The 24,387-nt window shown below is 38.7% G+C and overlaps 1 protein-coding gene across 2 annotated transcripts in view; it reads right to left on the bottom strand.

Annotated features, from left to right (window-relative positions):
* The window catches only part of col5a1 (procollagen, type V, alpha 1), a 129,060-nt gene that overhangs the window by 46,654 nt on the left and 58,019 nt on the right, over nucleotides 1-24,387 (bottom strand). For both annotated transcript variants that reach the window (XM_014019369.1, XM_014019370.1), the window contains exons 5-24: nucleotides 14,670-14,813; nucleotides 12,774-12,878; nucleotides 11,952-12,473; nucleotides 9,910-10,341; nucleotides 9,757-9,813; nucleotides 7,733-7,774; nucleotides 7,288-7,350; nucleotides 7,108-7,182; nucleotides 5,682-5,774; nucleotides 5,444-5,500; nucleotides 5,281-5,334; nucleotides 5,048-5,101; nucleotides 4,864-4,917; nucleotides 4,704-4,757; nucleotides 4,568-4,621; nucleotides 4,259-4,303; nucleotides 3,795-3,848; nucleotides 3,373-3,417; nucleotides 1,316-1,369; nucleotides 1,184-1,228 (exon numbers count right to left, since the gene is read on the bottom strand). In XM_014019369.1, the coding sequence (XP_013874823.1) occupies nucleotides 1,184-1,228; nucleotides 1,316-1,369; nucleotides 3,373-3,417; nucleotides 3,795-3,848; nucleotides 4,259-4,303; nucleotides 4,568-4,621; nucleotides 4,704-4,757; nucleotides 4,864-4,917; nucleotides 5,048-5,101; nucleotides 5,281-5,334; nucleotides 5,444-5,500; nucleotides 5,682-5,774; nucleotides 7,108-7,182; nucleotides 7,288-7,350; nucleotides 7,733-7,774; nucleotides 9,757-9,813; nucleotides 9,910-10,341; nucleotides 11,952-12,473; nucleotides 12,774-12,878; nucleotides 14,670-14,813 (2,103 nt within the window). The remainder of the gene's footprint in view (nucleotides 1-1,183; nucleotides 1,229-1,315; nucleotides 1,370-3,372; nucleotides 3,418-3,794; nucleotides 3,849-4,258; nucleotides 4,304-4,567; nucleotides 4,622-4,703; nucleotides 4,758-4,863; nucleotides 4,918-5,047; nucleotides 5,102-5,280; nucleotides 5,335-5,443; nucleotides 5,501-5,681; nucleotides 5,775-7,107; nucleotides 7,183-7,287; nucleotides 7,351-7,732; nucleotides 7,775-9,756; nucleotides 9,814-9,909; nucleotides 10,342-11,951; nucleotides 12,474-12,773; nucleotides 12,879-14,669; nucleotides 14,814-24,387) is intronic.

The raw sequence follows: 24,387 nt of genomic DNA, 5'->3' as shown, positions 1-24,387 counted from the left end.
ACTTAATTTGAGTCAAATTTTCAGACTAACAAGACAAATAATCTTACACATTCTGAAAACAAGATTATTATTCTCACACAATCAGTTCTTGTTTAATAAATCGGTCTCAAAACAAGATCATAAAGACATTTTGGCTGATATAAGATTTTAAAACTTGGTAAGATCAGTGTAGAAAATCCATCCAGACAGTCGTGTTTCAGAAAAGTTCTTGCTGAAATCATAAACTGCATCAATCACAGCAACATGGCTTCAAAGTAGAAGAGTCCAGATCCTGAACTGACCTGCCAGCAGACCTCTCACCAGTTTGAAACCTTTGATGCATCATGAAACAAAAAATCCATCAAAGACCCAGAACTGTTGAACAGCTAGAATCCTCCATCAGACACGAATGGGACGACATTCTCTCCAAAAATCGAACTGGTCTCCTCAGTTCCTGAACTTTTACTGTTGTTAAAAGAAGAGCCGCTTCACCGAGAGACACACAAAACTGTCTCCAGTTTTTTATATGATGCTGACATCAAATTCAAAATCATGTTATTTCTCTTTCCTAAAAATGGCACCAAGCAGGTTGAAACATTTGATGTTTACTAATTGTATTATGAATACCCTGGGTTAATGAGATTTACAAATCATTGCATTTTTTTAATTTACATTTTACACAACATCCTAATTTTGTCAGAAATGTGGTTGTAATTAAAGTAATCAAAACAATGAATTCAAATATGCAATAAATGAAATACACAGTTCAAACAAGTATTTAATTTATTTTTTTAACTTTTCTTCCAAGCTAAATCCAGGCTATAATCTGTTTAGATTTTTCTGACATCCACACTGTTTGCATTAAAGCCCTGAGCTGCTGATCCTATCTTCTGTCTGTTAGAAACAGTGGAAGCATGCTGTAGGACCCATCCAACCCTTTCAGTTATTTAAATAATATTTTCCACGTAAGGCAACGAAAGAGCTGCAGCTGTAGGTGGACTCAAACGTATCGGATCAGTCAGAACCAGGCTGTGATTCTGGGTTTGCAGAATATTGTGAAAGGCATCTGGGCCGTAGAAAATGACTTCTCATGCAAATGAGACCAATTCCTGCAGCTTTGCAGATTGTATTCTGAATTTATTAACATTTGAGTCAAACTGGCAGCTTGTTTTTTTTTAACATTCAGTAATCGGGGGGATCTTACCTTCTCTCCTGGAGGTCCAATCGCTCCTTGTGGCCCTGGGAGTCCCTGTGGAGCAGATCCAAAGTGGTTCTGAATGTTTGCTTTGATCAAAAAGATAGTAACCTAAAGTCAGAACACCTGCCCATTACTAACCTGAGCACCGGGGTTGCCTTGCTGCCCAGGAGGGCCCGGCTCTCCTTGGGGTCCCTGCAGAAACATATTCATTTTAAAAAACCTTGTTATGAACACCAAGACTGAAAAATCTGAGCAGAAAACATTTGAGTCAAATAACTTTGTTCAATCCAAACACTGGACAGAAAGAGTTTAAACATAATATGTGGTGCTGGCGTGTTAAAGCTGCAGAACGTGGTGGCTCAGTATGATAACCCCACATCTGTGTCTGTCACTCCCTGACAGCACTTTAATAAGACAGGCAGACAGAAACACAGAATAGAGATTAAGTCTCAGAGAAAAAAAAAGCCATGTACAAATGTGTTGAAAAACTGTCCATCTTACCAAGTTTTAAAACCTTATATCCAGCCAAAAAGTCTTTTTGATCTTGATTTGAGACTGATTTACTAAACAAGAACTGATTGTTTAAGAATAATAATCTTATTTTCAGAATGTGTAAGATTATTTGCCTTCTTAGCCTGAAAATTTGACTCAAATTAAGTCAAAATTTCTGCCAATGGAGTAAGAAAATTTTACTTGGTAAGATTCTTGAAATAAGAAAAAACTGAGTCAAATCATGTATTTCAAGAATCTTACCAAGTAAATTTTTTTTTACTCCATTGGCAGAAATTTTTGACTTAATTTGAGTCAAATTTTCAGACTAACAAGACAAATAATCTTACACATTCTGAAAACAAGATTATTATTCTTACACACTCAGTTCTTGTTTAGTAAATCAGTCTCAAAACAAGATCAAAAAGACTTTTTGGCTGATATAAGATTTTAAAACTTGGTAAGATGGACAGTTTATGCAGTGAACAAGCAGAAAGCTCTGAATGTCACACATGTAAAGCTTTATGTTGGAAATATGACCATTTAAAATGAGCCTTCACTTTTTTGTTTTAAAGAGAGAATTATGTGGCATGAGAGTCAATAAGAGTTTGGGTGTGTGCAGTTTGAACTCCGAAGAAAATTCGGGCAAATAAAAACCCTTAAGTCCTACAGAGCAGAGAGGCATTGGGTAAAAGAGGACAAAAACACCTTGATCTATAAACTGTGCAATAAATGGGAAGCTTGAAACAAACAGGAAGGGTTTGTTTTTGTAATTATTTTTTTGGATAATGTAGATGGCTCAAATTTAGAGTGTGTGACATCAGTACTTTAACATGAATGTTCAATTTAATCTGTGATAATGAAAAAGGAAACAGATTTTAAAAAGGGCTTTTCAACTAAAATGCTCAGTGGGCCACAGTTACTTAAAGCCACATAGTGGAAACACTGCATTATGTAAAAAAGTATTATCTTTTACCTTTTGAATAATTTTGTTGCATTGAATCATAAATTTAAAAATGATATAAAACTATTTTTTTATTAAATTAGGTTAAAAAACATGCATACAGTTCTTTTTTTATTGGCAGGCTGGACGGAAGTCACCCACGGGCCAGAGGTGGCCCGCGGGCTGCCAGTTGAAAATGTCAGTTCAGTCAAGTGAAGTTTAACTTTCACGTTGAATCATGTTTCATGTGAGGTTTACCTAATGCAGCACTATAAAAACAAAAGTCCATAGTTGTCTATGAGAAAAATTTTTTTTTCAGTTTTATGTGAATTTATTCTGTGTCGTGCATTGCCCTGACACAGCACAGCACTCCTGACTGAGACACTTTTTTTTTATCTTTTCGTAAGCTGTGTGAGGAAAAGTGAGACAAAAATTGTGACCAAAGTGGCTAAAGTTAGTCTAAAGAGGCTGTGATGTTTTTTGCACTCGTAGCATTAATAAAAAATTGTTTACATACAAAGCACAGTACATTGGTGCACTGTGCACATCCTCACATGACAGAAACAGATAAACCACAAACTCCCCTTGATTTGTTTAAATTCTCTATATTAGAAATCAAACTGGTTTAACATCCTGTAATACATGTATGCTTTCTTAATTTTGCTTATTATTATTATTATTATTATTATTATTATTGTTATTATTATTATTATTATTGTTATTATTGTTGTTGTTGTTGTTGTTGTTGTTATTATTCACATACGATGTTTCCTTTGGGTCCAGGGTGGCCATCCATTCCACCAACACCCTGTAACAGGAAGGGAGAACACGATTATTCACAAAGAAGGAAAAAAGAGAAGACCCCCCACCCCTCACAAAATAAAAAGTATTTCTCGTTTGGTTTTAAAGACGTTGTTTGCTTAATTCAAAACAAATATCATAAATATTAAGATTAGTCTTCTCCCCACTGTAGACAACATTCGGAAACGCTGAAACCGAGCTCGACACCATGAGCTGCTTCTCCTCTGTTCTGTCTGCGATAAACTGAGCTGTGCGTTTCCCTCCGGCTTCTTTGTTCTAGCCGCGCACACGAGAGGCTGAAAACTCATTCTGCTCTCCGAACAGGAAATCTGGAGCAACAGATTGGCTCTGAAATGATGAGAGGAGGGTAAAGAGGCGACTCACAGGTGGTCCGGGAGGTCCCTGAGGTCCTTTTGGTCCCAGCAAACCGCGGGGCCCCTAAAAAGGTAGGAGAGAAGTCAGAGTGAGTGATGGCACACCTTTATTCTGAAGGAAACACCTTTTCATTTTTCTCAATCCAAACCTGAGAAACCGTGTTTTAAGTTATTGTTCTGGGACTGACAGGCCCAGACAGTGTTGCACACCCTGGTGGGCTAAAGGAATCATAACATGTGATGTCAGGGCCTTTCTTGTGCAGTGAGAGAGTGTGAGGCTATTCTAACAGCTGTGTTGTAGACTGCCTGATAAACACACACTGAGATAGACTCAGGGTAAACATCTTACTATACAGAACTGTGATATATGACACATGTTGTCACTGGGAGCTAACTCCATCACATGATGAGAACAGGCCCTGAGTCACACTTTCTGTGATGTTGGACTGAATAAAAAGGCGAGCTGTCACTCACCGGTTCACCAGGAAGTCCCCTGGGTCCGATCTCTCCATCATCCCCCTGTGAAAGAGACGGAGCGGGTCAGACAGCGGAGCGGGCAGGGAATGATAATGGAAGAGGAAGTGAGGAGTTTCGGGTCAAACGGACAATGACACGGAAAAAAAAGAAAATCAAGTGAAAAAAGAGCTGGCCTTCCATTAGCTGCAGGTGAAGAGGAAACACAAGGGTAAAAGTGAGAAGAGATAAAAATAGACCGAGAGAGAGGATTTCTAGTTCAGCTGGGAGGAAGAAGAGTAACAACAGCACAGCTACATGTTATGTTACCCTCTCTCCATCTTCTCCAGGAGCACCAGGAGGTCCAGAGGGGCCAGGTTCCCCCTATAAAAACAAACATTAATATAACACACTTCATAGTGACTCATGTTAAAACTGTTTTCATAAAACCCATAACATTACTCACTCTGTGTCCTTTTTCACCAGGAAGTCCAGCCAAACCATCAAAACCTCTGTCTCCCTGAAAAACAAAAATCAAAACAAGCTTCGAAAATCTGTTTAAACTGGTTTTATGAAATTTCAAGCACTGGAAGCAGTTTAATATTTGAAGCCAGAAAAATAAATACCTTCGGTCCAGTCTGTCCAGGCATTCCTCTTGCACCATCTGAACCAGACCGACCCTGTAGAAACACAGAAAACCAGCTTCTTACAGAGAATCAGATAGAAAATACAGAGTTTTAGCTTTTTATTAAAAGAAAACATCTGTAACAAAATGGATAATAACTCCTGAAAGCTGGTTGAACAACTCACCCTTCTGCCAGGCTTTCCAGTGGGTCCAGCAGACCCCATAGGTCCACGAGGTCCCTGAAACCAAATGCTTATTATCAATCAGATACTTTTCATACAAAAAGGTTTAAAATATTGCAAATTCTTTGGTAATTTGTTGTGGGGGAAGCCATGAAACATAGAACACATAACAATGTTTGGATTTAACCCTAAAACACATTCAGGACATTACAGGACAGAACTGGGACAGGTGATACCTGAGGTCCTGCTTCTCCAGACTCTCCCTTCAGTCCTGAAACCCCTGGGGGACCCTGGGGGAGGAAAGAACAGATGAATGCTAATCAACAAATGTTTGCCACACGTGTAAAACTACTAAACAAAAGTGCGTTTGTCAGTGAGTGTTTGCGGTGAAATACACACCAGAGGACCAGGTCTACCAGTCAATCCCATTGGACCTGTGGGTCCACGCATAGCCAGCTGAACACACAAAGAACAAGAAGGTGTCAAAAATGGGGACATAAACACAAACATTTTGAAAACCTTAATTTTTAACAAAATAACAATAAATAAAACCCATCTGAGCAATGACCAAGGGGTGACATTAAATTCAAATAAACAAGCTTTTATTTTGACGGTACACTTAGAGTGGAGTTGTTACCCTGGCCTGCTGCATGATGGCTTGCATCTGGGCCTCCTGTGCTGAAACAGCCGGTCCTTTCTGTCCAGAATCTCCTCCAGAACTGAGTCTGAACTATGGCGGGAACAACAGGTTTGTAAAGAGACCGAACAAGACGACAAAAATGAAAGCAAACTGAAACATCTGGAGAGACGACAACAAATATAAAAAATTTATTTAGTGTGTTTTTCACATTTTAAAATGACTTCAAATATGTTTGCTTCAAGCATCAGCTTTAAACCAGACCCAGCAGTGGGTTTTGGGAATCCACAAGGTTCAAATTCTACTGCCATCTGGTGGTCATCATGAAGCCTTGCACCATGGCTGAAAATAAAATGTTGGGATGGGTTTATTTTGGTGAGGCCAGACTTTTATGGTTGGATCATGGGACAGAGGTTTCAGGAGGCTGACTGTCTGCAACGTTACAAATTCAGAGCGACAAAACAACAAGTGAAATATGCTTCAGGATTTCCAAAACAAGATAAAAATGAAGTTTTATTTGAGCATCGTTTTAACAGCCACACTGGAACCTCTCCAATAACAACACTGTTCGTCAATTTGATTATTCTGTTAATTAAAAAAATCTATTGATAAAAATGACCAAGAAAAACTAAAAAAAGAAGAATATTCAATAAAGACATGAAGTTTTGTCTCTGATAGATTGGTTATCAGCTGTGTATGGCTTGGTTTGTCAGAGTCAACAAAAGGAGCCAATAAGTTCTCTGCTGAAACAGGACAAAACTAGCAGGTCTGCTTCTCATTATTGGAGCTCAGTGATCAGACTTCAGGCTGTGCTGTCCGCCAGACGATACACCAGAAGAAACTGTACTTCCTGTCCAGACAGAACTTGCCACATGGTTCTGCCAAACAGATCTGTAAACCACCAAAACCACAACTTCACATCTGTACAGCTAATCAGGCTCAAGAGCATCTTCCAAGTTCAAAGCAGATCAGAGACTGGAAGGGTAAAAGCAAAATGTCCCGACTCGGTATCTGATGCTAAAGCGGTTCTACGCTGACTGAAAAGACACCTGAAAGTTTTAATTCTGACTTTAAGTCAGAAACACGCAGACAGACGAGAGATGTTAAACGCAGACTGGAGTAGCAGGAGTCCAAAGGCGCTGCCTCACCACAAGGGGTTGCTAAAGCATAAAGATAAATCTGAGCATGTTTACGAGAGGTTCATTACAGTTGTTCTCATCGGAAATTCCCTTCCTCCCAGCAGACTGTGTGAAACATGTGTCCCACTTATTGATAAAACAGACAAAGACGCTTCGAACTCTGCTTTTTAATGACTCAACATCACGATGAAGTCATGTCAGAGGTTTTAGTCGTCGACACACAAAAAGACAGCTTTTCCAATTTTAACCGTGTTTTCCTCGCTTTTTAACAACTTTAATTTACTTACAGGCAGCATCAGAACAGTTCCAGGGGGTCCTGGCAGACCATCAGCACCAGGAAGACCAGGACGACCCGGCAGACCCTTAAATGGAAAATAACACACTAATAAGCACTTACACACACACACATAAAAAAGTGTGTATTTTTTGAATGCTTGAAAACTGTGCGATATAAACATTTGTCTTACTCTCTCTCCAGGATCTCCAGGACCGCCTGGTGGGCCAGAAGAACCTGGGGGTCCGGGGAGACCCTATTTTAAACAAAAACAATTGATTTTGATTTGTTGCCACACACAGGAGAAAATAGTCCATGTTGTAAAATAAAAAGGAAAAAAAAGGCAGAAGAAGTTGAGTTGCTGTCTGTATTTGCTGATGGCTCATCATGTCAGAGGCTGGACACCATCTGCAGGGTGTCAGAACCACCTGAGTGCTTTAAAAACCTGTCTAGTGTTCTTTAACTTTTGCCAAAGTTCAAACTCTTCAGTGTCCGACTTTAAATCGGAGTTTTTAATTGTTAACAAATAAAAATGAGGACGTGAAACCTCATCGTCTTCATCGGCAGATAGAGGAAGCAGAAGAACAAAAAGCTGAAGATGTGAAAAGATTGACAGAACTGAACACAGATTGACTTACTGTTGGCCCCTCAGGCCCTGGCGGACCCTCCAACAGCATTCCCTAAAAACACACACAGATATCATCACATGCAGCAGCAGTCTGATCGGGCTCAACAATACCTCAGCCTGCACTTTGAGTAGCTTTGGATTAAAGAGTTAAATACACATACAAACATTCCCCGACGACTAATTGACTATTAAAATAGTCGATGACTAATTTAATAATTGATTTTCTTTTACTTTGTTTTTCTCTCCAAACTGCTTTGACACCTTCCACTGCCACATCTACCTTTCTGTCCTTGACACACATGCACAGTAGTGGTAACTGGGGTAGGCCGTGGATGTCACAAAACATTATACAGATCATGGCTATCCAGCAACGGAGCTCAAAAGTTTTTAAGAAAATGATGCAATGCAATATCAGCAAGGCAGAGTTTGCCTTCTACGGCAGTTATTTTTAGTTAGCATATAGCTAAAATCTAACGATGGTTATATAATAGCAGCTGCATTCTGGCGTGATAAGCTGTATGTTTTTTATTCAATTAACGTATGATCCGATTAGTCGACTAATCGAAAAAAATAATCGGTGATTAGTCGACTATAAAAATAATCGTTTGGGGCAGCCCCACTCTCGGGTATGCCTCCATTTTATCCAGAGAGAGGAGAGAGTGCATGGATGCTAACAAGGCTAACATGCCCTGAGCTTCTTCTACTTCCTATCCATCTGTGCATGTTTGAAAGCATTGATTCATTTAAGACATATCTGAAAACACACCTCTTTAAACAAGCTTTTAACTAACCAATTTCAGCGTTTTTCTGCAGCCTGACCTTTTAGTGCCTTTTTCACCAAACCCTACCTACTGACAGTACAATTCATCATATTAATATATGTCAAACAGCCAGTATTTTCATCCAAAATCATTTCAATTTATCAAAAATGTATTTTTCTAAAATGTACCAGTACTCCACAATCTACCCATTTGGAGACCTGCCTCCAAATTAATTTCTGATTTAAAAATCCTTCATCTAATATGTCAGTGTTTTACTCTGCCCTGCCCATTTTTGTCTAGATATTATTTACTTGTTTTATTTTTCGGATTGCACAATCTTGATACTTTGATGGTTGTACAGCTTTTATACCTTTTTGTTCCAAATTGTTGTATTTCCTGTTCAGATTGTATATCTTTTAGATTTGCCTCTGATTGTACAGCACCTTGTGAAACTATTTCTATGAAAGGTGCTATATAAATAAAACTTTACTTACTTACTTCTATGGGCTAACAGAGGTGTTCATTAGTTTAAACTGACCAATGAACTTGTGTTCTGAACTCAATGTCAACTTTGAAAAAGAATAAATAAAATAAAATAAGAAATGATGTCATTGTTTATTTTCTTCATCCTGAACAGCGGATCATTTCATCTTGCACACTTCCTGCCTGGCTGCAGTATGTGTGAGGCGTGAGGAGTTGCACGTGGAAGCATGAAAACCCACCGAGTCATCGAGGAAACGGACTCAAACTTGAACACAGACGCTGGGTGATAAAGGAGAGTGCACTCAAGAGGAGCTGCGGGGTATTTGTTTGAAGTAAAGCAGCTGTGGGTCTACAGATAATAATGGATGACTCATTCTTACAGATGCTCACATATGAGTGTGTGATTTCAGGTCAGGACTGTCTGCGCTCCACCTGAAAATGCTTTGGTTTCTTGGTAGAGAAGCAGAAAAAAAAGGCTTTAGTTCCTTTCCTCTTGTGTTTACACACCACCCAGCATGTGTTTGGACAGTGTTGTCAGACCCTTCGTGGCCAGTCTCCAAGTGTTTATGCTCTGGCCCTGATAAACAGCCACGAGTCGGCCCTCATACACGGATACTATAAGGAAGGTGAAGTGGGTCCAAATGGAAAGGGTTTGGTGGGACGATTCTCAGGAATGAGGGATGCATTGTGTTTACATGTGGGTCACACATATGCGCCTGCATCTTCAAACTGTGCACACATGCAGCTTACATCTGCTGCTCAACTATGTTGTTCAAACAGGACTACTCACAGGCTCAATAACAGCGGGTTCTCCCTTCTGTCCTTTCTCACCACGAGCTCCGTCCACCTACGCAGCAAACACACACATACAGTGTAAGTACAAAACTTTCCATCTGATTTCAATTCAGCGACATTGTTTAGATATCTCTGCGTTGTTTCTCACCTGTCCGTAGTACTCATCGGTCTCAGCGGGCAGCACTTTGGTGTCCTCATAGTCTTCGTACAAGTCGATATTTCCCAAATCGCCATAATCTGTGATGTCCTCCTCCTTGAACTTATCCAGGTCTGAGTAGTCATTGTCTCCACCCGCACCCAGGTCTGTCCCGGTGGAGACGGACCCGCCGGCTCCAGTGCCAGCGCTGGCTGATCCACCTCCAGTGGAAGAAGATCCTCCGACAGATACAGAACCTCCTCCCACAGAAACAGAACCCCCACCAACAGATACGGAACCACCTCCTACGGAAACAGAACCACCACCTCCAACTGAGCCACCCCCGATGGTGATGGTAGAACTGCTGCTGTCCACTCCACCGGTCGTGTAGTAGCTGTCCACTCCGTAGTCGTAACCATCCCCATAGTCACTGTAGGAACCACCCTTTAAACAAAACACACACATTCCTGTTGAGATGGAATATTATAAAATATGAATGAAAGCTGTCACTAAATAATATAAACTCTTCACATATCAACAAAAATAAAATAACGCCAGAGAACAAGCTTACTACAGATGATGCATAAAGTTATCTTCTTTAACACATTCTTTAATCCATTTCACAGGCAGGTGATGCCTGTCTCCAATAGCCAACTTTACAAAAGTGCCTTTTGGAAAATTTCCATGCAATTTTAATTTTTTCACTCTCAGTATTCCACGTGAAAATGTCTGAGGTCATGGGTTCTTTAACCCCACTAGTCACAACAATTATCATAAAATTTAGTTTTGTCTATAAGGCTCCAAAAATGTTACAATTATTGTTCAGTAAATCTAAAAAATACAGTGTTTGGTTGAAATATTTGCAATATCAAATGCTTAAAGCTAACAGTCACATGACCAGAGCTGTTTACTTCCTGGTTGGACCACAATGAGAGGATGGCTGCCTCAAGCCTTCCAGAGAAAAGGCAAATAAAGTATGATGAAATAAACATAGGACAGTGATTTGTGGCGCATGTGATAATGTGTCCAGTTATGATATACTAACACATTCTCACTCCCGACTCATCACATATTGACGCTTTTCCAAGGTTCCCTCTGCGTTTTATTTTGACGCGTCGGGTACAACTGTCGCGTCAGTTTTTGACACACCAGGCATTTCTGTGTTCCCTCGGCATCAAGGTTTGACACGTTGGGACGCAAAATATAGGGGTCTTTGACTTGGGGTCCGTTGTTAATATTAGGGATCAGGGTTAATGGTTAATTTTAGGTACTGGGGACAGGGATAGGATGTCTAGGGTGAATATTAGGTTATTTTAGGCTTTGGGACACGTAGTTCACATGAATTTCCTACAATTTCTAAAAATGGTTAATTTTAGGTACTAGGGTCAGGGACAGCATGTCCAGAGTGAATAAATGTAATTTTAGGCTTTGGGACGGTAGTTTTTGGTGCATTTTCTACACTTTCTGAAATTATGACAACGGCTTCCGCCCCATCTCGTCAATAACTGACGCGAGGGGGGTTCCCGACGCGTTAAAATCGGACGCAGAGGGAACCTTGGAAAAGCGTCAATATGTGACGACTTGGGAGTGAGAATGGTTTGGATATTCTCCATGGTTTGGTGTGTGTGCAGAGTGAGTAAACATGTTGATGGTTACAACAGCGATAGCACATTGTCTGTAGGTACACACATAACTAAATACATACCATATTCGTGCCACAGCAAATTGTCTATTTTTTCACTTTCTTTCAGATGATCTTGAGTGAGGTTCTTCATATGTTAGATTTAGGTGATGGGTCAGACAAAGCATGCAACACTGCAGTTAACCCTCGAAATGAGAAAGATGCCGCCCTCACTGATTTTGATCGAGATGGATCAGACATGGACTATTACCGGGAGACACTGTAGACCATTTGCCATCTCAATTTTTTTGTATATATGTTTTCTACACAGACCCAGACTGGATATTGTTCACTCACAAAGGATGAGTGAGACCTACCAAAAGGCATACAAGATTTCATCCACAACAACGACTGGGGTGAAAGCTCAACTTACTGTTTTATTGCTGGTGACTGTTATTGTGCTTCCTCCAGCGGTGATGACCTTCTTGTTGATTTCAGCGCCAGCTTCCAGGTCCACCTTCCCTCCAGCTCCCAGGTCCAACTGGCCCCCGGTGCCAATATCAGTGATGGTGATCCGTCCAGTGGTGTCAGCATCAGGTGCAGCGGTGGACTCGTCATAGTAGTAGTTATTGTAGGCATCGTAGCTGTCGTAGGGGGTGTTCTCGTCTCCGTACGTTTCTTCTCCTTCTGTAGCTGAAGTGCTGCGAGACGAGCTGGATGACGAGCTGGATGACGAGCTGGATGACGAGCTGGATGATGAGCCGGATGATGAGCTGGATGATGAGCCGGATGATGAGCTGGATGATGAGCCGGATGATGAGCTGGATGATGAGCCGGATGATGAGCTGGATGATGAGCCGGTGGAGCCGGTGGAAACAGAAGTGGAGCCAGTTCCGCCAGAACCGCCTCTCACACTTTTTTTTACCGTGCTCACTGCATCACCTTCACCTGCCACCTGTTAGGTCCAAAGGAGACTGTTAATAAACAATTGGAACATTTTGGAGTCTAAGTTTCAGGTTTTTCCAATCAATTGTTCATATCTTTTTCCATTTTAGATTATTTTTAGGGGGTTGCTACCTATCGGTTATGGTTTTGTCCAGTTTTAGCTGCTTTTGAGGGATTTCCAACCAGTCAGTCATGGTTTTTTCCAGTTTCACCTGTTTTTGAGGGGTATCCTACCAATCGGTTAGGTTTTTTTTTCCTATTTAGACTGCTTTTGAAGGGTTTCTTTTCTGAGCAGAAGGCTGATGACTACCTGGAGTTTTCTTGTGATCGTCTCTGTTTCGGAGGTGGATTCATAGGGCTTCCCTTCGATGTCATCGTAATAAGGGTATTCATAATAGTAGTTTCCTTCTGTAGGCTGAAAACAGAGAAATGTTACACTGAGTGGGATAGAAGAACAGTAAATGAATAACATCATGATTTGAAATAAAATCAACAGTTCTGACGCCTCTGGCTGTCTGGCCATTGATCAGAACCACACACCTGACACTAGATCTCTCTGTTGGAACCTGCAGTGACGGAATGACTAATTGCTTCTTCACACTTTCCCTAATAAGCCTGTCATTTGTTCACAGAGATGGAAAAAAAGCCACTTTTGTGTACTTTACAGGTTCCAGGCAGAGCAATAGTTCAGAGCTTCCAGTTGATCCTGTAACACGTCTGGGACTGCTCTTTAATCAACATGCACACCATCTAAATCCATTTAGCGCACACGGTGCAGAAAAAAAGGCATCATTTCAGAGCTTTATTGACTTAACTGCACAGCCTTAAAACCTTCTTCTTCTCACTCAGAAATTAACTCCAGCACACTGCAGTTCTTTTTCTTTTCAGCAAAAGGAACCAATCATGAATTGATCTAATTATTGGAAATAAATATGAATAAAAAAAGGAAGGTCAGGCAGAGGACCACTGCCTGGTTTCTGTGATGCCCAAAATTGTTGGAAGAAAACCACCCTGAAGTGGTGTCACAGGGAGCCATGTGTTCACAACGATATTTTTTAAACAAAGCCATTGTAGCTACATCAAAGGAGATGCTAACAAACATCTTTCAAAAATGTGTGATCAGTGAACAACGTCCTTCTCTCTGCCTTCACGACTGTATGAAACCAGCCTTTGTTGCAGATCTGTAGATGATTGGCTGCTAGCCTGTTAGCTAGGCTAACAAACAGACAGACCTTTACTTTTTCATGTGAGGTGACATGCAAAAGTAACTAAATAACTCTTGGTTAAAAAAAAAACTAAACGTAAAAAGTAAAGCATGTAAAACAATAACAAATCCTGTTTTTATTTTACAGAAAAGAGCTATAAGAATTATTACCAGAAAACATTACAGTCACCCATCAAATTCATTGCTCAGTCAGTTGAAGTTATTGAAATCCTATGATTTGGTTGATTATAGTACTGCCAGTTACTGTATGTAGGGCCCATAAAAATACATTACCTTCAAACATCCAATTACATTTTGTGAGTTGTTACAATTTGAAGGGGATTGAAATGTTTGTCAAACCTAAAAATAGAACCAGTTTGAAGGAATGGAGTACCTCTGTCCAAAGAATTAATTTATGGAATAATCTTGAGGATAATGTTAAAAAAGCCAGATCAATGTGTATATTCAAGAAAATGATAAAGGTAAATCTGTTGGAGAAATATGTATGAGTATAAGGCATGAATTGTTACTCAAGAAGGAATTAAACTTTATTGTTTTTTCTTTCATTTTTTTTGTATGTTGTAAATTGAAGATTTTTTTGATTGAATTTATTTAAGAAAAAGGGGCATAAATCACAAGATTCTTTTCTTCTTCTGCTACATTTTATTTAATTAGATTTTTTTTTTGTTGTATGTAGAATTTAAGTTGTTTTGTTTCAAATGAATAAACTTTATAAACTTTAAAATTTAGAAAGTATTTACTTCTCTTTTTTAAAAGTGTCCCTTCCCATTTTGGTTCAACCAAAAGGCCTTTATAAACTGGAAAATAACAGTTCAAAGCAACTGATTCCTTTCATAACATACAAAATACAGTAATAATAATAAAAGGCTGGTTTTCAGTGATACAATTTGTTTTCATTTAAGGGCCAACTTTAGATGGTCCTGTGTTCGAAAATAAAACAATTAAAAGAAAGAAAAGCTGAAGGCGTAGGACTTAACTTACATATTCATCTGTTTTTGTGTCTGCATTGGGGTCCTGGTTCTGTGGCTGGTCAGGTACTGACACTTCACAGTCGGGGCTGTAGTGCTCACAGTAGTCGTATGCAGCCCGGTGGTCTGCTACAATCATTAGCTGCTGGATGTCTCCCTGGAAACCACAAAACACAGAAAAGTCATGAAAAGTTGATTAGAAACAGCTCAAGGCCATGCATGCACGTCAACAAACAGATGAGATACAGTAACAGAAGGGTAGGGGGTGAAATCATCTGTATTTGAACATGAGACACAGTTCTGCTCCAGAACTCGAAACTAGGTCAAGCTGAGGGAGGATGAGGAACGTCGTCCCAGGTCCAACAATGTTGTTCTGCATCAGAGTCAAACAAAAAGACAAAAACAAGCAGCACAGTGTTCAAGTTGCCGCAGAGGAGACAGAACAAAAAATAGGGGGTAACACTTTCTTTTACGGTACCCTTATTACCATGTAATTACAAGGTAATAAAAAAGTAATTAAATGGTAATTGTAATTACTACCTTATTACTACGTAATTATGTTGTAATTAGGGTACAAAAGACAAAACTACTGTTAATAAAACTACCTTTATTGGGTAACTACAATCAAATTACTATTCAATAGTAACTCAACATTATATTTGTAACCAAAAGAGTGCAAATAAAGTTTGGGGTTAGTGATTAATTGCAATAAAATATAACTTTAAAAATGTCCAAATTACCTACTACTTATTTAGGTGTTACATAGTGAACTGTAATACATTACCAGGTAAGTGCTACATTACTGCAGACAATTAATTACATAGTAAAATTGTACCCAAATTACCACGTAATTACATGGTAATAAGGGTACCGTAAAAGAAAGCATTACCAAATAGGGACTGTTTTTTTTTAATAAGGGCTCTGTCCAGATCTGCATTCTGCCTTTAAGCAGAACGTTTTACTTTGACTCAAACTTAAGAGATCCCTGACTTCAACAGATCAGCTGGAAGGAAAAAAGAGTGAATTTAAAAAAAGGAAAAACTTTTATGACAGAGAAGAAAAAAATACTTAAAAAAGGCAAGACAAAAGCAAATGAGAGAGAAAGAGAAGGCTCAGAAGGATCTCCAGGCTACATGGGGAGCTGGGTGTGTTCGCCACATGTTCCTCTAAAGAATGCACATGGCACCAAAACGCTGTTCTGCATCTTTCCAAACATGTCCTGCTCACACTTCCAAACCCGGTGATGTCATCCTACATCCATCAAACACCGAGTCAACAGAGCTGAGACAGCTCCAAGTTCGATGGGCAGGGGAAATGAAGCAACACACACACACACAAACACACACACACACACACACACACAACCTGGTTTTAATTTCATCCAAGTGCCAATGGTCTGAAAGCTTTCTTTTCTGACAAACAGAAACGGATTGCATTTGTGGTCTGACCACAGACTATTCATTGAGGAGCTTCACTCCCACAGTTTTACTGAAACACGCCACAGTAAAGTCTCTGTCTTAGATCCTTTAATGAATCTTACAAAGCCCCCACAAGTTGTTGCTTCCTGCCCTGACTGGGCCATATGTTATCAGAAAGGAAAATCTAACCCTTCGTAGAGAACTAAGAGACACCAGCAGCTATTACACATGACTCTCCGACAACAGAGAAGATTTGGTGTCTAACTGCAAAACCTGTTCAGTATAAAATGAAACTGTTGACTGTAGACATGCAGTGGTTAGTCTGAAGTCAGTTAATGAGCTCAGTGTCACAAATTGAATTAAAATGTGGACGAAGAATGCTACCTGATATTTGATATACTATCAAATATAACATCACATCATCTGCAAACGAATTACACAAAGAAACGTCTTTAGCCTGACAATGTAAAGCTAATATTTGCCTTATTTAAATATGATTTCAGGCAGATGTGTCAGAAGTCCCTTTCTGTATTTGTTTGTCTTTTCGTAGTTAGCTTAGTGTAGTTTGGTCAAAATCCAACAATCCTCTCTGAAAAAAATATACTGTCTGTAAACCACAGACTAAAAGTTTCTGCACTATCTACGATCTTAAAAACTTGGCAAAAGAATGTTCATACTAGACCAAAAAAGTAAAATAATAATATTAAAAAATGTTTTAAAAAAGGGCAGAACAGATTTTGCTTATGAGAATTTTCATAAACCATGTACCAGAGCTACTCACTCTAACAGCTCAGAACCACAAATCCAACAATTATGTATCATTGTATAAATAAACCCAGTAATCCAATGATCTATCACCTTTTAAATACATTTATTTTGCTGCATATCATAAATGCAGCAAACTGAAGGCAGTAAATGATTTTTCAAAATGAAACAATATTAACACAGAAATAACATGTTATAACTGCTCTCTGTTTTTCATATCTAAAACTTGGATTCACCAAATATTAAGAACAGCAGGTAAGGACGTCATAACAGTCATTTTACAGGAAACAACATTTTATATGATAACGGTCATGTTTGACACACAATCTAACCTGCTGAACTTTAGGAGGAGCTACAGGCTTCACCTAACAGAACAGGTACAAACATTCATTTGTCCCTCTGTCTAATATAGCTATCAGTGAAAAAATTGAGATCTTAATAATCAGTAATTTATGTGACTAAATTTACATAAATGTTATGTGTAGCAGTTGTTACACAACTCAGTCAACCTTACCTATGAGTTCATTTAAAATATTTCTGCTAGGGCGGTGATTATTTTATATAGTATATCTCTTACCAGATATTTTAACAGGATCACCAGTCTGATGAAAAGTTTGTCGTATCAGATTTTACCAAATATTTGTCTGTTTTTTTTCTAATATAAAATCCTGTTGTTTTGGATTCTAGGTGTACATACTGTATTATAAATCTTTGTGTTTTACAAAAAAATTTACAAACCAGTAATTATGTCTCCTCATTTTTAAAGTGCCTGTGACATCAATTCTTTGTAATAAATATGAATACATTTTTGCAAAAACATTTTTATACCACTGAGATGAACAGTAGTTGAGATATTCACATGTGAAGTGACAGGAAGTGATGTCAAAGGGAAATGTCTGAATGTAAACAGAAAATTGCTAGAATGACCGACAACACAGACTGCAGAGAAGAATTTGATGTTTTTTTTTTGATTATTTTAAATCACTATCAAAGAGAGACAAAGAAGAGTCATAGTTCAAAATATATTGTTTTAATAAACAAAGACCAGAGTTTCTCATCTTAAAGAGTTCCCCTTTGATGTCACTTCCTGTTTCATTTTGGCTGAGCCAAATTTAAAAGGAAATATGCCAGTTATGTGACAAAATGGGTTAAAATCATGTGTTTTATGCCAAGATTTTCAAATATGAAGATGTTTACTTTGACTTTTTGTATTTGAAGGACATGCACGTCACATGCACTTTAATATACGGTATAATGTTTTTAATGCTGTGACTTGTCAATCAGCTGGGGTGGCCAATCTGACAAGTGGCACCCTGGCCACACCTCCTGCCCTGCCCCTTTTCAGAACATAAGAATCATTGCTAATATCACTGTTTTCTTAACTGAATTAAATGGGTTATTTTTGAAGTGATGTTCTGTCAGATAGTTATCATGTTAGTAGCTATGTGAGTGAGTGAGTGAGTGTGGAGAAAAGGGTAGATGTCTGTCCAGACCAGTCTAAAGGCTAAACAAGGGCCTTTTTCTGAAAAAAAAAAAAAAAAGACTTACTGGTGTGAAAAATTGATACATTGGCTAATAATAAACTTCTACACTTTTGCATGACATTGTTTTAAGATGTTGTTTTTTTCAACCAAACATCCATAAAACTACACCAATATACAGAATGTGTAGAGTCAAACCATGTTTATCTTGTTGTTAATGTTGGGGCTGTGAGGGTGTCTGAAAACCAGCAGCAAATACCACATAATACACACAGTCTATGCTCCGGACAGATTTGATCCTGTAGTAAAGAAAACAGCAACAAAATTAATTGTCATTTAAAAGTGTGTTTCACTATTAGCTAATGTAGAATTGTTTTTTTTTATATATATATATATATCTATATGGGATTTTAAAAAAATTTAAGCAGTTTTAGAAATTTGGAAAGCAACAACAAAAAATATGTAAATAAAAAAAGGACTTTGTTTGGCTAGCCTTTAGCCTAGCCTGGAGAAAAACATAATGCCCTTTCCTCCAAACTCTGCGCTCTATGAGTGATCTGAAGACTGTAGCTAAACTGATAACTATTCAACAAAACTTCACCTTAGGAATGATGACCAGATTTTTTTCTTCAAGTTGCTGTATTTTTGTATGAAAAGTTGATGGTAAGACCGGCTTAAGAGTTGCTTCTAACCCTCAGGTCTTATTTTGGGAACAGTGCCTGAGAAATGTGGGCAGTGATCCTTGAACCTGGAGCTGAAGATAGCGAATCACTACACACCTATAATTAACCTTTAAAGGGCCAATATGATATGTTTCTCAGTTCAATTTTATTAAACCAAGTAACTATGTCACCTTCATTTTCTATGAAAATACTGTTTATATGTCCGTTTCCGTTTTCTGCCGCTTATCCGGGATTGGGTCGCGGGGGCAGCAGCCTAAGCAGAGAGACCCAGACTTCTCTCTCCCCAGCCACTTGGATCAGCTCGTCCAGGGGAATCCCAAGGCGCTCCCAGGCCAGCCGTTTATATGTATAAATCAAAAATAAATTTGACTTTGCATGAAAGCTGTTTCTTACAGAGTCCACGAGGGGATGTGGGGGGATTTTTTTCTTTTGTGTTCCCACGCACTACTTTTGCGTTACCTCGTAATATTTTTGCGTTACCTCGTAATACTTTTGCGTTAACTTGCAATACTGTTTTTGCATTCCCACGCAAAAATTTGATTTGTATATGAACTGAATTAAATCAGACTTTTATTTTGAAATATTTGGTTACCAAAACATGATGTGTCGCCACAAGTTTGTGAAATTGACATTGATGTTGCGTGGCTGTACTGTGTTAAAATATCGGCATATGGCATACTTCCATGTGTGGCTATGTGATATATTCATTCTGAAGTGTAATTAAAGCAGTAGGCTAACTCGCTAATGGTGAACATGTGAGTTTCATAATAAACCAGCAGGCACAACAGTGATAAATGACTTTTGCGAGGGAACGCAATACTTTTGGGTGGGAACGCAAAAAGGAAAAAAAATCCCCCTATGTCCCCTCGCGGGCTCAGTAGTTTCTAAACACCTTGAAACTCAGAATAAAACTGCATATATGTCAAGTTGTACAGATTGTTTGTAATTTACATGGATTTTCCCTCATTTTTTAGTATACAGATTTATAGAGCAATGTCACAGATTTATTCATGTTTTATGGATTTAAAAAACTCAGTTTCAAATTTAATTAACGTTAAAAATATATATTTAACACTCAACACTGTTACATTCCCTTTTGTTCAGAAAACTAATTCGTAAAGTGGCTTGCACAAAAATATATATACATATATTTGTTTTTATGAGGGTTACTTCCAAAAATGAAATCAAACCATTTTTTAAGAACTGTGTCATCGTTGGCATCTGAAACCACATTTCATCAAAGGCATTTTTTAATCTGAAAAGGACTAAACTGCGAGGTCAGCAGACACGGTTTCACCAGATGTTTGATAGTTGTTGCTGCTGATAGTTTATTTGTCTGTTAGCAAAATTTATCATAAACCACTAAACAGATTTTATTGAAACTCTCAGACAAGAATCACTGAATGGATCATCTACAGCTGATGAACTGTAGTTAAAAATTGGTAGTGAAAATTTTTATTAGTCAATGCACAAAACTAAGCCTATAACTCTGTCAGTTAAACTACAGATATGGAGCTAGAATTTGATGTGGCTGTAGCTGAGAGTTCTTACCAACACATAATCCAAGTGCTAATATAATGTGCAAGATCCTTGCTTAAGGCCCTACAGACAACGTATGCCAACTTTAAATTTTTTTTATGTCTAAAGTAGTAAAATTTATGTATTTGATCAGTAAGTGCCAAATGTTATGTTTTAAAATCCCTTTACATTCCTAAAAAAGGGTTCCAGTAGATTTTTTTAAACCCATCTTCAACGTGTGTATTTAAAATGTTCATAACTTGGCATAAGTTGTCTGAAACATTATAGACATGAGACGGGGCCTTTAAACTGACATTACTGTTTGAGTCAACCCTGTTTGTTAGCAAAATAAATGATGAACTGCTGGATGAAACTTTCAAATATCAAACTTTGCCTGCATATCTACAAGTGATTACCTTTTGGAGCAGCCTGATACAAGATGGCCGTCACAGCTAATCAACCTTAGGTTACATAAAAAAGTAACTCAGTCAGTTTTGCAGTATATGAGTTAAAATTTGGCACAATAGTAGCTGAGACTGATCCCCAACACATACTCTAAAATCTTACAGATTACATGAGAACTCTAAATATACAATTCAATTTAAATTCAAAAATACTTTATTGATCCCAAAGGGAAATCCCAGCTTTATCAGATATCAGATGCATAACATGCATAATATCAGATCAGATCACTCAAAACAAACTTAATAATTTAATTTAACAATTTAATTTAATAACTAAAACAGCAAGAACTTCATCACTTCTTGACATAAGGTGGTCATACAGTAGTTATAATGTTGCCCTAAAGGCCTTATTTTTTTCTGCTTTGGCCCCAATTTTTAACTAATGAAGTCCTGGTATCATCGATGTTCTGTCCTCTTTATTTCAGCAAAACCTCTGTGTCCCACAGCTGTGCAGAGGTGGATGATGGATGTTCAGTGTTTGGAATGAGGTCACGCTTAATAAGATATAAGCCTCCTGATGTTCTGTTCACATTTAGTTCTTGTTTTTTTTTTTTTGTTTTTTTTTTTTTGGTTTGTTTTGTTTTGTTTTTCTCCTTCTCCCAGAGCAGAGGGAGGAATTTCAGGGCTGATTATCCCAACCTAAATTCAGCTGGATGAGATGACTCATCATAAACCTCCAGTTTAATAAGAACACTCTCAGAGAATCATGAGAAAACGTGGCTAATGATGTGTGACACGTACACAAAGAGAAGTGCAGTAGGAGGTGTTTCACTGAATGAGGATTTTGCTTTAAAAGCTTCAGTGTGTGTGAGCAGCTGTAAATTGATGAGATTCCTGCCCAACAATTTGTAATCTAAACAATAAAAGTTCTCTGTCAAACTGCATACTGTCACACACATTTAAATAAAAACATCTGAGAATAAAAAATCCATAAAGTACTGAGAATGGGCAGAGAGGAGATGTAAAAGTATGTTTACACTACGATTACAAAAAAACATGCAAAAAATAATTCTATATCCTGTGTTAGACTAGCCTGGCCCTTGCCTTCCTACGCAGCTCCACTCAATTCTAGCTTTCCTTCTCTGCTCCGTCTGGGATTTCTCCCATAGACAAGGATTTCACTGGCAGATTTTTAGCCCGGCCAATCAGAGAACAGAACGTCAATTTTCTGCACAGTGTCTGCTTGTAGTTTATTTTACCTGGGCCAATCAGCAAACAGAAGGCGGAGTTTTGAATGACGTTGATGTTCTGCACAGTGTCTGCTAGTTAGTTTAGCGTACGGCAGTGGAGGAAGTGAATGAAGCCAGTCTGTGTTGATGAGGCGTCCAAATTAAAATAAATTTGTCTGAAAAAGTAGCAGCTCTCATTTACAGCCGTCTCGTTCAGTTCGGTACTTTTCTCCTCTCAGTAGGGTTGTTTTCAGCACACGTGATTTCTGGTTAGCTTCTTAGCTTAGCCTCCTTCACAGCGACATACGTCGCAGCCAACTGATCCAATCATTTTAAACTTCAGCAGGGGCCACGCCTCCTGCAAGAATCACTTCTCTATGCATCAAGTCCAGACCCTTGTACGAAGCAAAGTGAAGGACAGGGTCTGGTTTTTACCAGGCTGGTGTTAGACATATTTAAGAGTAAAACAGATAATGAAGTATTTTTGTGGACCAAAGTTGAGCTCCACTTAGTCAGGTTGGACCATCGATCACAACCGGATCAATTTAGTTCGGGGTTTAAATTTTCAAGTTATGGCTTATTATTACCAGCCAGCATAAAAAAGAGGACAAAAATGTAATTGTCTGTGTTTCAAAATAATCTCATACATCACTGGACAGATTTTACCGAAGCTCTCATAAAATAATCAGATTCAAGATGGCTGCCATAATTCAAAAATTCACTATAGCTCAGTCAGTTTTTCAGATATTGAGCTGAAGTTTGGTTTAATAGTAACTGAAAGTCATTCCCAAGTTTTACTCTGAGTGCTAAAATGTGATGTGAAGTTGGTGTTTAAAACCTGGCATACAAGGCAACACACCTAATCATTGTGAAATAAGTGATGTTTAGACAGTCTCGTCTAACACAGCATATGCACGACTGACTTTATAATGAAACCATACAATGCAGCTTCTTCACACAATAAAGGGTTATTAAAGTCAGAATGATTCATAGCATTTCAATCACCCAACTTTGGTGCCAAATGTTAAATAAGCTGCTGTTTTACAGATGCAAGGATGCAGTAAATCTTCTCATACTGTACTCAGGGCTGCTGCCAGTAGTTTCATTTTGTATTCTGGTGCTGAGTGATCCGCTCAGCTCAGAAACCCAATGGCGTGTTAGATTTATTCACTCCATTTCTACAAATGGAGTTTGCATTCCTGCTGCACCTCGTGTATGTGCAGAGTCAGGCATTCAGCACTAAAACTAACAAATAAAAGCAGACGTCTTAAAAGTTTCATCAGCCTGAGCTGAAGGAACACTCAGGAGCAGAACCGAGACACCAAAACTCTGAGAAAAGCACAAACACAATCAGCATTCCTCTTAGAGAAGAGACATTATTTTCTCTGCAGCATGGCGTGGCACATCTTTAACCCGATAAAGCTCTGCTGAAATACGACTCCGGTGTGCTCCGAGCTGTGAGTAATGGTTAAAAATACTTGTATGAACGTGAAACACACACATTAAATCCACGGCTCTGTCTTACAGATCGTGGAAAACAAAATGAAACACCTCAGTCTGTCGTTTCTGCATTTTAACAAATGTGTGTGAGGCAGTTGTGTTTAATCCCTCCTGAACTTTCAGGTTGTGTCCAGATGGGGGCAGGAGAGGGCTCCGCTGAGCACCGAGCCAAATCTGTGTCTCCATCTGAGTCTGACCCGCAAACACCCAGAGTGGACCGAGTTCACTGTGTTCCCACTTCAAGAAGGGAAGAATGTGATGTATACAACAGAAGCAACTCTGGTTTTAAAAGCATCATGACTCAGTGAGAGGAAGACGATACACTCGTATTTTCTCCTTTTTTTTTCTTTTGCTCTATGAAATCAGACACAAACCTCTTTTTATTAGAGGAAAAGCTTCAGTGAAACCCCGCTGATAACTTCTGCACATCTCAAAGCTCTGTCACATTCAGTCTGAGAACATCTAGGACACATGATGACTCCAAACACACAAAACATCCCAGCTAAAAGGTGATAAAATGCAGTTAAAGTTGCCAACCATTATTACTATCAAAAGGAAAAAAAATTGTATAGGTCCTCTGGACGGGTTCTTCTTTAATGAAACGTTTCGTCTCTCTTCCAAGACACTTCTTCAGTCTGAGAGTTTCAGGCAAAATTCAGGCTTTTAAGTCCCCCTCCTACAGCGCTGCCATTGGCAGTATCACTCCACCCCCTGTTAACAATAGGTATTAATT

This window comes from Austrofundulus limnaeus, unplaced genomic scaffold, assembly GCF_001266775.1.
Source record: "Austrofundulus limnaeus strain Quisiro unplaced genomic scaffold, Austrofundulus_limnaeus-1.0 Scaffold218, whole genome shotgun sequence".
Classification (NCBI taxonomy): Eukaryota; Metazoa; Chordata; class Actinopteri; order Cyprinodontiformes; family Rivulidae; genus Austrofundulus; species Austrofundulus limnaeus.
Note: the sequence above shows the minus strand (reverse complement) of the source record. Positions and strands in the feature narration are given on the sequence as shown.